This window comes from Ceratina calcarata, unplaced genomic scaffold (genome assembly GCF_001652005.2).
Source record: "Ceratina calcarata isolate Rehan_Ccalc_2016 unplaced genomic scaffold, ASM165200v1 scaffold329.2, whole genome shotgun sequence".
NCBI lineage: Eukaryota > Metazoa > Arthropoda > Insecta > Hymenoptera > Apidae > Ceratina > Ceratina calcarata.
The window spans coordinates 1051415-1065397 of record NW_017155624.1 but is presented as its reverse complement, the minus strand read 5'-3'; the positions used below and the strand labels follow the sequence as shown (position 1 = coordinate 1065397).

Genomic DNA, 13983 nt, shown 5'->3' with positions numbered 1-13983 from the left:
TTATTCTTTCACAATGCAGTCATTTTGACTGCTTTTGGGCAATATAGGTATATACTAAGTTTCAGTCTTTCTAGTGTTAAGTAAGACTCACAATACATTCGTGTATTGATTATTCTATTCCTTTTGATCTAATCACTTATTTAATACGTTATCGTATATTCATCTTCATAAGTGAATTATCCGCATTCTATACAGTTCGGATCTCGTGGAGTTTGCTTATTCTAGGTACGTATGTATACTCGATTGTGTAATCTTCTTGCTAGTAAGACGTTTCTCTGTTCATTCTTGTCACGCGCTCGCTGAATATTACGTAACTCCTCGGAGACGAACATTAACAAGTTCGCCGGGTAATTGTTTATCTACAAAGTGATGGCTCGAAACGAGTTTAACGTGCACGAGATATCATCTCGATGCGTGTTACTTTATTATCAAGCTTAACTATCTTAATTCAGTAGATAGAATCGTGCCATGGAAAAATTGAAGTGTAAAATGAATAAACTTTCCTTAATAGTATTATTATTAATTGTTTAATAGTAAAACTTGTTTTAACCATTAAACTTGTTTAATAGTAATTTCTAACCATGATTATATTCCCGTCGTTGGGAATTCGCAGAAGTGAAACGGTTTCACATTGCGAAATCTAGCCTCTCCAGCAGGTTCACAGTGGCTGCTAAACTATTTAGAACGTTCCTAGGACTTCGTTACAGACTCGATTACCGGAGGTAAGAGTAGATGGAAAAAGGAAGAAAAGACGCGTCGCTCCTAATTCACGTGAATTAGGAAAGATCGGTCGAGACGGGAGGTAAATTTTATTTACTCGCACAAATGCAAGTGAAAGCTGCACAGCTTCCCGGAATCATTAAATCTATTGAGAACTCTTGCTCTATTATTTAATTGCTGAGAAAAGTTGCGTTGATAAAAATTCAAGATTGTCGCAATATTTCTTTTCTGCGTTATTGTTAGCAGTAGCTATACAATTTAATAACGCGATACGGTACGCACATGCAAATGTACGAATAGAATGCTGTGTACGGATATCTAAGAAAGAGTCGAACTCATATTTGAAATATTGCGGTGAAACCGGTTTTTCACCGTGAACTATGCACTTTGTACTGTGACTGTTCCGTCTTTCCACGTTCCTGATTCTTCTCTCGGCAGCGAACCGAATCGTCAAACGATTCTTTAAAATTGAACAGCGGGACGAGGAAACGGAGCTGTGCGATGGATCGAGGATGGAATGTCACGGAGAAAAGCAAACGGAACATCGAAATGTAGGGGGATGATCGTTAATGATGGAAAAAGCAGAATTGTCTGCCGGAGAAAAGATTTTTCATTGTCGATCTAATAACAGGAATTCGAATTGAAAATTGTATTGTCACACTTGATTTATTAATAATGTTGTCTGATTAAACATGAATGATGTTGTCAGGAAGTATTTTGATCGACGATCGGGTGAAACGAATCGTCGGGAATCTTCTTGGAAATCATCGTGGCCGGTGGTGAAAGGAAAACAACGAGGAACCTGGAAAGCCGGGGAAAATCAACGAAGGAGCGAAGGGACCGAGGGACGAGTACGCTGGGTTGCGGCGCCGGAAGAAAGAAACGAAACGGTCGACACATCGGCCGACTGAGAGAGGAAGAAACCAGAGTCCAGAGAGAAAACGGGAAGGCCGGAGAAAGAGCAGAGAGAACGACAGTGGTCCACGGTTACCACGAACTACACAATAGTTGGCCGTTTCACAATGGAGCAGCTCCGGGCTGCGGGCGAGCAGACGGAATAAGTTTTTCTCCGTTTGCTGCCGAGAAGACTATTTTAGTCCTATTCTTTCACAGCACGCCACTCTCTTCTCTCTTTCTCTCGCTTACACACAGAAACACACACACACACACACAGACACTCCATCTCTCTCTCTTTTTCTCTGTCTCGGTGGAGGTCTTTTCTTCGCCTCGAAGCGTCTCATTCATGGCTTCATGCCGTGCGCCGCTTCCATAAAGTTATTATTTTACGAAGCCTTCAGGGACCGAAGGGTGGACGGGACTCACCTGAAAACTCATTTCGAATGTGACGCGAACGCCCTGCCGAAATTAATTCGTTTCCGGGCGGCTCGCCGCGTCTGGGCTGCCTTGGCGAATTTGAAGAATTTCGGGAACGCTAACTTTTCAACGCAAGACCGGACCCGGAGGCGTCGGGATGCCTGGGGAACAACTGACGAACGGCAGGGAACTTGGCTGGCTGGTCTACGAGTTCATTTCGGAGGGCGAATGGCATTCCTCTGATGATGAACGTTGATTCGGACAACTGTTGGCAATATAATACTGTCCGACCGCCTCTTTAAGGTATAAATCAGTCCATAATACCTCGCAAAACAATTATTTACCACAATTGTTAAACCTTCATTATTTATAAAATATTTAATCAATCACTCGTTTTAAAAATATAAGATTATTATTAACGTGATTAATTCATCAGTTTGATGAATGTAACTTTAACAACTGTAATTCTCAGTTCATTAACACGTTCCGTGCCACGTGTACCACCGGTGGTACACGGTAAACTTGATCGTCAGGCCACGTGTACCCCCGGTGGTACACGCAGTCATATTTATTTAATGCGCTGAAAACATATATTTTATTACAAATATAATTCTGTAAACTATATTTCTACCTAAAAAATGAAGCATTATACAAGATGCAGTAAAGAACAAAACACATAAGTTTATTTAATTGTTATATATACAATAATTAATATTGTGTGATAATATATCGATCTTTAATCAAAATATCAAATGGCCTGAACGACAAGTCAGGCAAAAATGGCTTGGCACGGAACGTGTTAATTGATAACCAGGCATGATCAATGACTTAAGATATTCGAATACTAGAAAAGTATGTTATATGCATCAACTTAAATAAATGAATAGATGTTTCCTTTATAAGCAGCCACGGAATCTTGTCTGTGTCGGAGCACAGTACCTGCTGTGCATATAATAAATTCCGAAACAAGGGAAGACTAAAATTTTAGTAGGTGGCCGCGTCGTTTGATGAACGCGCGTGAGAAATTTACTATTTAATTAGGATCTGATCGAGTTAGCGTAATTATTTGAGAGAAAGCTAAGGGGGCGTGGCAATAGGATTTCACATAGTCCTCAGGTATGAAAGGGTCCTGACCGGGGGTCGGCGTGAGACTGAAATTAATTTGTTTTCAGTTAATTTCAGGTTTAGCCGGACCACCTTGATTGCTTCGAAGATTGTTTGCTCCGACGCTGCGCCGCACCTTCGCCCCGTGCGTTCCCTCGTATAAATAGACGTTTCTGTAAAACACTTATTAGCTGGAAGGCGATTACGACTAATCGCCAAGCGGCGTAGCGTCGACTAAATGAATCATTTCAATCTTCCAAACGTTGCTGTCTTCTGAACTTCAAATCATTTCGGTTTGACATGATAATGTGCGTCTTTCCGTTTCAAATGCAATTTCGATGCATTTCAAGCTTGAGTGTTTACAGCTTTCTAAAAATTCCTTCGATTTAATAATTATTTCGATACTTTTATTTGCTACGAATATGAAAGAGGAATGTAAAATCTAATAATGATTAAAAATATAGAACGAAAAAAGCGACTGACTGGAAACGCGAGACGTGGAATGATAAAACGATTGCAAAACGTTCCCGTGGGACTGAATGTTTATGCAAAAACAACATTATCTAAGATCTGCACGAACGAACGAACGAACAAAATCGCGTTCACCGATCGAGATTTCGCGGAACGCCGCGCCACCCCGTCGATATATAAACGTAATATATTTCAGCCGCTGCGTTCCATAACCGGGGATCTCCGAAAATTGTGGACATTCGTTTCGACGGCGCGACGTATCTGTTTAATCGCCAGTTCTATAGATTTATCTGCCCGGCGGCCGATCCGTTTCGCTATCCGAAATCATTTTTCGATTGATTATCGGTGTCCGCCACGTTTTAACCCCGATCCTTCTTTTCCACCGGGCCGGACGCTGGCGAAAAATGTTTCACGACCGACAGACGCGCGATATATCTGCATTTTCTATCTCGTTATAGAAAAACGTCGAATTTTCGGTTCCTGGGAAAAATCAGAAAACGAAAACAACACTGGCTGAACAAGAAATACCGCAGTCGCAATCGACAGAATTCATTCCCGTCACTTCGCTTCTAATTCATTTACGGGAAACGTACACCGCTTTCGGCGAGTGGGTTTTTCAAAAATCAAGAAAACCTAGTATCGAGATAACACAGAAATTGCCTTCTGTAAAGTGAAACTGTGGTAACAAAAGAAACTATCTATAATTTCAATATCCTTCGGATTAATGAAAATAATATGATTTTATATTCTGCGGTTTCAATGCACCTCAGTAAAAGTTTTCTTAATATAAAATATACGAGGAATTAATTAAAACGTTCAATCTCTTCATTCGTGACATTCTCTATTATGCCCTGTATTTTTATCGATAATCGACGAGATAATCAGTCGATTAACGTTCTGAATTTCTTTTTAATTGAGAAACGCTGTCCCCCATTCTGTCCTCCGTGTAGGCATGTTATACACACGCGTGTGCACACGTAGATACAGCTTTATCTCTTTCTAATGGAGCATCCATTGTGTTTTATTCACGGTGACTCGCGCGGCTCGACGTGACGCGTAAAAATCGGTCGGCTGGATGGCGGACGCTCGAAAAGTCAGAAACGCGGTGAAAATATAGCAAAAACCATCGTGACCATTAGAGCGTCCTGTCAACAATGCCGAAATTATTTTTGCTTTATCGCGTCGACAAACGACCGCGAGATCGTTTTTCGCGCAATTTTTACACATCCAGCAACACGGAACGAGTTCGACTCTTGTAATTCTTTCCATCCTCGTAGTTACACGTATGTAAAGCGACGGTACTAAATTCCGAGAAACAAACATTAAAGTCTTACATCGTCTATTTCAATTTTAATAAACGTTTTAACCCCCTGAGGCGACAGTAAATATAATTAAACGAACTACGTGGAAGAAAATGTACACGCGTGTTCTACTTTCCTTTAATAATCAATTAAATACGTCGTAATAGGTAGGAAAATTGAATGGTCGATCAGTTTGAAGTATCTTTTATTTCCCATGAAGAACAGTGGCACATCGATTCCACGAAATGGGGAATCACTCGCACGAGGCATGCGTTCACGCGAGTTCGCGTGCGTCACCGATCGCCGTGCATACAGTGTGTGGTGGACATGATTACCGAAGGAAACGAAGATTGCGATAGATCGTTATTATTTTGTGACTGCAGTCCCCGTGGCAGCGCGATGAGGTACTGTAACGTCGACGCGACCCTTCTGTAACAACCTGTTTCGTTTATCGGCGTGTGATTGATCCAGTATTGCGACGATCGGACAGGATATTTTTGCTTTATTCTTTTCTTATTCTATCTGTGTTTCCTCGTACGACCAACCTTCGACGAGGCAGCGAAATCCTTATTATTATCGTCCGCGTGAGTATCGATTGGAGCGTTGTGTGCGGGCACCGTGCTCAAACGTAGGCAGAGGTTCCTCAATGATCTTTCCATATCCTCGCGGGTCACGCTGCTGTTACCAGCGTTCTCCGCTAGATTCCTCGCATCCTCGAAAGACTCCTCGAGTATGTCTGCCAAGACCGACGAGAGAATAGCTTCTGCCTTCCTTGAGATAATGTACGACAGATCTAAGTGTACAAAAATAACCAGATCGTAAGAGAGCGTCTTCAATCTAGATTGACGATAATGAAGTCATCGAACATGAAGAAGTGTCACTACATCCGAAAATCATCGCTTTCTCTTCGCCTCTCTCGCGACTTGAAATATCAATTTTTTTCTACACGTTTCTTGAACGTTACTCCCGCGGCGAGAAAAAGATGATTTACGAGGATGTTTTGAACGGCTGAAGGAATGAAGAGCTCCTCGAAGAATTTCAATCGCAATCCCGCCAGCAGTCCGTTGAGCGTCTGTATATCGCGCGGTACATACTATAGGTGCTGTCGCCTTTTAATAGGCGCGGGTGTATCTCATCTCGTAAAGTGCGAGACCACTTCGGTCTGGCACCCTTCCATCAGCATCCGCATCCCCCAGCTGGCTCTCCTTTCATCGTGATTTCTAACCTCCCACCCCTGGCACTTGCTCGAGCAACCTTGTGCATTTTTCGTCGGTCGCGGCGCCTCAGAGTTGTAGCACCACCGCGGCGGCTGAACACCCAATACCCGCCGTTTTACACGATCATTCCCCGTGCCGTTTTCAGCAACCGTACGAATCGATACCTACGCGTAGCAACGTTCTACAATTTCGCACAAGGAATAACAGACCGTGTTCGAGATACCGGGAACGTATCGGATTTTATGCCACGTTACGAACGTAAGTGCGGCGCATGTTACAATTCCGAGGGAAATACCGTTTTTTCAGTCTTTGTATTATTCTGGTGCAGCAACGAAATGTTTCACGTCGCTCGTACGAATAAACGGTTTAACATTTTCGTATGGTAATTCAGTACGAGGTTAAATTAATAGTGATGCGTCTGTTTACTTATATTCCGTTTTCCTCTCGCTCGTCTATTTCTGGCCTGTCTCGGAGGATTCTTCCGGTGCATAGTTCCGCTCTAGTACGATTATATTTCTTCCTTGTCAAAACATGTCGTCAAATGAAATGATTTGGATACTGCGCGAAATTTTACGTGTGTCCGACGACCGATACCGTTATTGATTGACGGATATAGTCGTCAAACACACTTAACTGGTTAAGATCACACGAGTAACTATGGACGATTAATGGAAATGGCAAAATTCTGATTGATAAATGAATAGACACGAATCTTAGCATTTTTATTTCACAATTCTTCCTCGTTCCATTAATTCTGAAGGTAGCTACTTGAAATCATAAGAGACCTCAATAAAGTGATTCAATAGACTTCGATGGTAAATTAAAAAATGATATGGAATGTATATCGACAAATTGAAATCGAGAATATTGGAAGCAGCAAAAGTAAAATTTATTCCGGGACGAAGTACACGGTAGCTGGGAATGTTTATCGTATGTCATGGAGTATTAAAATCGCGGTCACGTAAACGTTCCTATTCGTCGACGTGAGGTTGCATCTTAGTGGAAGCTAAGAAGATACAATTTTTCCAACAAGCTACTGCACACACGCGTGGCCATAGTTTCCAGTCCTGGGATTATGGTCCGGTGAAATAAATGTAAAATTCTATGCATGACGCGTTCCAATACATACATATAACGCTAAGCGTGTATATATTGTACATACAAGAAAGCTTCTATGTATTTTTCTTCTAATTTCAATATTTAATGAGTTAAATTTGATCAATCGGTATTTTATTGGTACTGACAAAATTTTTTGCATCTGACAAGTACAACTACGTACACGTGTAATTTTCAGAATATATTTTCATACTCTGAAAAATGTTTATATCACGATATTCAACGTCAATAAAATTCTCAGTCTTTAGATAACTTGTAGTTGATTTGTATTGGGAATTCTCCGTTGCATACCTTTCAGGGATAGTACGTATCGCTTAGAGTGTAAAGAATTTTTGAGTCGGGTCGCGTCAATGAAGAGATAAATTTCCTTCGGGCGTGATGCAACCTCGCAACGTGCGGAATTTACAGCCATCACGGTTTACTCTTTGCAATTTTTATGAGGATCGGTAGGTCCCCGTTGCCCCGAGAAGCCATGAGGAATTTCTGTACGTGGAACGAGATTGAAGGATGAGTGTACAAAATACAGAGAATGTACACGTGTTCCGTGTAACCTGTAAAAGTGCACCAACTCCGCTGTAGAGTGATTCTGAATAAAAAATAATCCAAGTATAGTAGTCCGAGCAATATTACTCCATCAGGTTTTAATCTATAAAATCAAACATTCAAAATAATTGAAAAGTAGGTAATGAAACTTGAAAGAGACTGGCTTAATCCTTGCCAGAAATTGCGAACCAATTTAAATATTTAAAGATCCAGATTCAAGTCTGATTTAAAAATTAACTTTTAAAAATATTCTTCCGAATGTCAGTTAATAATTCATGTCAAAACTTGGCCCTTCGTGTTTTATTTGACCCTCTGCTTCAGTATCCAAACACGAGTTTCTTTACAAACACAATCACAGAACTCATTATAACTTAATGATCATCGTCAAGACATTATCCCCAACGCGGCCACCGTGGCAGAAACGAATCACTCGGTACAGATTCATAATTGAATTTTTAATTCGCATATTAGTCTTCTGCCGCGACAGGTGACGTAGGATCCACGGGGCGCAAAATGAAGAAGCCAGCGAAATGGAAACAGCGATAAAAGATGTTAGTCCACCCGAAGTAGTCGTGGGAACCTTATAAGTCATATATATTAAAAGAAATTTTATTTTGAAAACTTGAAAAGAAAGTCATATTGTTGCATCATGTTTGCATTTAATTATAAAGTATGAACAATTAGAGAGGACGCCAGATTAAATTATTCCATAAAATGTCAAATATTTGTTTATTATGCAAAAAAAGATTACACTTTATAAAAGTAGAATATTTCAGCACTTCCTGTTTTCATAATGTACACCCAATTATTATTTCTTACTCAATTATAATATCCGTTCTACTGTACACGAGACAAGTGTTATGAAACTAAATAGTAACTATTGCGAGATGGAAAGTTGGTCAAAGTTTTAACTAATCGTGGAAATCGTTCCCCAACGAAAGGAAAATACACGACTTGCGCTCTCAGCGGCAACCGGCGAAATTTACGAGCTACCAAAACGTTAGGGCGTCCGTCATAAATTCCGGAACAAGCACGAAAGAGCCGGCCGCTATATCAGCGTCTCGATTCTCGGTGAAAATACTGTCGCGGCTCGGTGATAAGCCCATAGGTTCCACGCGTAGTTCGCTGGTTATTCGCGAGATAATATTCTGTGATAACGTTCCGTAAATGCAATAAGGAAGTGAAGAGTCAAGTGGAAATTAACTTACAAATTTTTAAAATATACGACATCCTTTAGTGGTGAAGATAAAAGAAAAATCAGTATGATATCAAGTGAAATATAAATTCTAATAAAGAAATCACTTATGCTTTCTCAATTCCCAGCAAACTAAAAGATCAGAGAATTTTCGAGAGTAGAATGGATTCCACATTTTATTTTCTAAACTAAGTCAAACGAGATTCGCTGGACAAACGTTGTAAAAGGATTTATCGTTAGCCATCATCTCCTTGATACCATGAGGTAGATGGGAATCTGTTGGACACGTGTACAACGTTGACCATCAAACGAGCCACTGCGCGAAATCTCTGGATTCGTGACGAAGGATAAGCGGCTTACGGAAATATCTTTCGGTCCGGTAAACTGGTGCATCCGGAATCAGTCAACAATCCCCCAAACGTTGAAGAATTAATGGAAGAGAAACAGTCTCCCGTCAAGCGCGAATCGAAGTTCGAATTTATGTAAAGCCGTGCGACGGGTCCTTGCCATTAAAAAGTTTACTCGTCTTATGAAATCTTATGTGCTTCTTTAGAATCAAGATATAAAATAAGCAGAGTTGAAGAGATGGAGCATTAATAAAAATAGAGTTTTATCCAGTCCCACAATTCTTGTTTTATATAGATTAGTCGGATTTTAATACACAGAAAGACTGTAATAGTAATTAATTAATTCTTACCTTCGGTCTATCGCTGCTGCAACGCCGCGGGAAATACTGTTGGAAAAGAAACGGGAAATTCGTTGCAAGTTATTAAACAACGAGGTTTATTATCCATATATACAAACGTTTAAATGCTCGTTAAAAGCTTCGATCGGTTAAACAAGCATTCACGCGTTCGCCAGGTGAAACGCGCTCATCTTCGCACACGGTACATCAAGTATTCTCACGAAACAATGTTCAACACGAAACTGACCACGGTACTGACGATGAGATCGGTAGTACGGGAATGATTGGGAGACGAACATTCAGGGAACACGCAAATTTATTGTCTATGTACAGTTTGCCGTGACGAACGAAATGATTCCTTCTGTATTCTCGATTTTTATACATTACATCCACGTTTACGATTAACGTTAAAGTCTAGGTGACAAAATAAGAACAAGATTCTCGATAGTTCGGACAGGAATCTTAATTGATACTTATTGTCTATTTACAAACGTCGTTTATCATGTTTGACGCTTTGGCATGAGTCGCAATCTCGAATTTGAACGATGACAGTGAGCCTTTTGTCGCTCTTTTGCTGCGTTTCATTCGACTCGCCTTTAACAGCGAGTCCAGAATTTTGCATACAACTGACAAACGAAGATCTGTCGTTTTAACACGTTATTCCACTAAAACTGTTCCGTACTTGGAAAATGAAATTATCCCATATTCTCGCAAACATTGAAGTATGAAACGCATGTACATTTATCTGTACAACAGAGAAGGCTACATCGTATGGAGCAGATATAATAGGATCCAAACCGATCTTCTGATGACAAAGACAGCTGATATGTTCAAAGTTCCATGATCCAATTATGACATCGAGGGACGTTTAGGATTTTATATACAGCTTTCTTGGAGGCGCGAACTCCTCGTGTAGATATCGTGGCTACGATGAACCGGGAGCGTGCTAGGTCGCAACGGGCTGAGACTCTTCTCTACTTTTTCCACGTAACCGTTCGGATAGATCCACGAGTCCTTGGCGTACACCATCGACGACGGCGACGGGTAATCGCGTTCCTCGAGAAGTGTGAAATCTTTCGACCTGTTTAAAATCTCGTAATTCGGCTCGAAGATGTCCGGCCTCTTGTCAGTCTTGTTTGGAATCACGTCCGGATCGTCGTCCGCCGTATCGTTGCCCAGTTGCCCCTTCAGCTCGTCCCGAGATTCTTTGCTCAACGGCGTGATCACCACTCTGCCCTCCTTGTTCCCGTACTGCACTACCGTGTGGGTCTTGATCGGTTGCATCGGATGGTTGCGACGATACAGGGTCAGCGTTATCCCGACGATCAGAATGCACACGGCTGTCACGCCGCCTGCGAAACAGGCCACCAAGAGGCTGTAGTCCGTGCCGTCGTCGGAGGTTCCCCGATCTGAGGACAGAGGCAAACGTGGCTCACGTAAAAATTAGCGTTGACATCCAGGAAACGATATTATTGAAACGTAATTATCCTGTAACTCGATGTAACTTTTAATTGATTACATATCCAATTTTAAGTACGCTCGATATTAATTTGTAATAACACAATTTGTGAAATTTTTACCTTTCACATAGAATTAAATATTATATATTGTAGCTACGAAGTTCTTGAACATGCAGTCAACTTGAATTTTCTTGCAAAATACAGAAGCTCCTTAAACGTATTCAACGTGAGTGCCACGTGCTAAGGGCCGCCCCGATTAAATGAAATTTCGCGAGGAAGTTTTCGAGACTCGAGTCGCGAATTGGAGAGGGTACCATCGTTATCAGCACTGCTAACGAGCCTTTTAAACTTGCTGACGATTGTTAACGTGCGCCGCGTGAAATCGGCAGAGTTATTTTTTTCGACCTCCGCCGCGTCCCAATTTCGGCCGATCGAGCATAGGTATGATCGTGGATTTTAAGTTCGTGGGATAGGTCGCGAGATAATTGAATTTTCGTTATTGAACGGCGGCCAATTCCGAAATTTCATCTCGTCGCGTCGCGCCGCGCCACGGCTACGTTCGCGCAATTAGAAATGTAATTAAGACTCGTTTGATCGTCCCCGGTGGGTTTTGTAATGGAGCCACGATGATTTAGTTAGCCGGGCGACCGAGAAAAAGCGTTCGCTCGTTCAAGTTGAAACGACACGGGGACTCAGTTTTTTATTTATTTTCTGTTTGCAACGATAATAATCCATAGATGAATTTAACGTTGTAATTAGTTTACCATTGCGGGTTTAGTTGTTTGTTAGGATACTGTAATTAATTGAACGATTCGTTCGAGATATTTCATTCGTGTGTGTACCTTTAAAAATAATTTCAGTCCGGGAGGTTAATAACGTTCCGCTATTAAAATGATCTCGGCGATGCTCGCGTAAAATCAGTGCGCGTGGACGAGGTACGCGCTTTTATTAAAATCTCCGAAAATTCTCGTACGCACGGTATTGCCAATTATACGGTTAATTCGGAATATAAAAAGTGCTGAAAATTACCGGGTAACTTTTCAACCAGAGACGCAACTTCATCAACGTCCAATTTAAAGCTGAAGCGCGATCTCGTAACGAAATTTGCGAAAACGTAATTTAAAAATTCGCCCTTCTCGCAACGGAGAAACATGGCGCGTACGTGTGACGCATTCCCGAGGTGAATCGCAATTCTTTGCCAATTATCAATGCAGTAGAAATGATCCGGACTTGAAGATTACTTGGGACACGACAGACAAGAAGTCGTCTCTCGGGTCGAATCGACGACGACGACGATGTCGTTCGCAGGAAACCGTTTCAGACGTGTCCGGCAAACGAGATTTGCTGCTTCCCTCTATTTATTGGATCACAGACAAAACGTAAAGAACTTCCGGCAGCAAAGATTAAGAACGAAAGAAAAGAGACCGGACCTCTGACAACGATGCACCGACCCTCTTTGGCATTCAGAAAACGGTTTGGTTCGTTAGCCAGCGAAACGTTCCGCGTGTATTGTACTCTATCTACAGTGCGGCTATACGTATATGTGTATCAATTCCGAAGCAAACATACACCTCGGGATAATTTGATTTGTCTATACGGAATGTTTACAGGTAATTTGTAATCAAGCTAAATACTTTCCGATATACTATTCTAACTTTGAAATAGTGATGAAAATAACATATTTATGTAGGACACACATCAAGAAATATCAATCAGCTAAATTAATATCATAAAGCTATATAATAATCATAAAGCTTTTGATCTGTTGAAATAAATTTTACACAGAATATTAAAAAATAATTAAAAACATGGAAACAATTAAAGAAGAAACTGTATTCAGTAAAATAATCAAAGATAGTAAAGAGCACATCTACTTTGTGAACGACAATCATTCGCGTTTGTAAAAGCTCCCGTCCCAGGGTTCCTTAGGGGGCGCATTAGCGGGAAATGACAGGGAGTCCGTGAAACCGGTTGAAACGGATTCGAAGAGGTCCGTAAAGGTTGAGGGGCCACCGGGTTGGAGGTGGTCCAGGCCAGCTCCGTATTATCAGTGGGAACGTATACAGCCGAGATCCAAGATGAGCTCGTGTTGCGAACGTGCCTGGACACGGACGCATTCACATTGATACAGGCACGCGTGTGTCTGTCTACGTCCTCGTGAAGAAGCGCGAGAATGTTTCCACACATACACAGAGGCAAAATCGTCCACAAGCCGGCATGAATAAACCATGAGGATGGAAATTAAAGGCGATAAATGCGCCACGAATGAGACAGCAGCGAGGAAAGGAACTCGCTCTTTATGGGATTTTAATTCAGCCCCCGCGGAAAAGGTGAATGGGAAGAAACGTGTCGCGGAAGCCGCGTTCGGGGAAAACGGGAGCCAACAATTATCGTGCGATACGCGTATGATTGCCCTCGCCCCGTGCGCGTTTGTCGCGGACCGATGAACTCGCGATGCAATTCCAGCTAATTGAGACGCGCAACAAACGCGTTCACCCTTTCACGAAACAGCCTCAGTCATCTTTATGATTTCCGTTGCTGCTTTGAAACGCGGAGTCACGTTGCTCTTTTGAGTCTTCTAGGACTCAACACGTGCAAACGCGGAAATTATTTTGTTTCCGATCGCGCGCAATTAAATGCATACACCGTGAGCAATTATTGAAAATAACGAGTCAAATTGAGGGAGATAATTAGTTGACATTAGCCACGTTCGTTAAAGTCGTGAATTTTTTATTACGTAATAATTTGTTAGCCTTTTTTTACGATTGCGTCACGACGAACGAGAATCACTCACTCTCGATTGTTTAAGGATGTATTGGCTATATAGTCAATCCCAAAAGTTTATGCACTTTAGAAA

The 13983-nt window shown here is 41.5% G+C and overlaps 2 protein-coding genes across 2 annotated transcripts in view; both read right to left on the bottom strand.

Annotated features, from left to right (window-relative positions):
• Positions 1-5428: 5428 nt before the first annotated feature.
• LOC113464315 (uncharacterized) lies at positions 5429-6696 on the bottom strand. The gene is made up of 2 exons (XM_026813408.1): positions 6554-6696; positions 5429-5703 (listed from the first exon to the last, which is right to left on the bottom strand). The coding sequence occupies exons 1-2, from the start codon at positions 6615-6617 to the stop codon at positions 5429-5431; spliced, it is 339 nt and encodes a 112-aa protein (XP_026669209.1). The 5' UTR covers positions 6618-6696.
• A 3051-nt stretch (positions 6697-9747) lies between these two features.
• LOC108624835 (hemicentin-2) overlaps positions 9748-13983 on the bottom strand; it is a 25424-nt gene continuing 21188 nt past the window's right edge. Inside the window, exon 9 of the mRNA XM_018024395.2 lies at positions 9748-11075. Within this exon, the coding sequence (XP_017879884.1) occupies positions 10543-11075 (533 nt within the window). The 3' untranslated portion in view covers positions 9748-10542. The remainder of the gene's footprint in view (positions 11076-13983) is intronic.

Bases quoted from the DNA above. Each gene is read 5' to 3' on its own strand.
- LOC113464315 (XM_026813408.1), bottom strand. From the start codon at position 6,617: ATGCACCGGAAGAATCCTCCGAGACAGGCCAGAAATAGACGAGCGAGA. The intron at 5,704-6,553 runs GTAAACAGACGC...TTGTACACTTAG, and splicing joins GAGAGGAAAACGGAATATAA to ATCTGTCGTACATTATCTCA.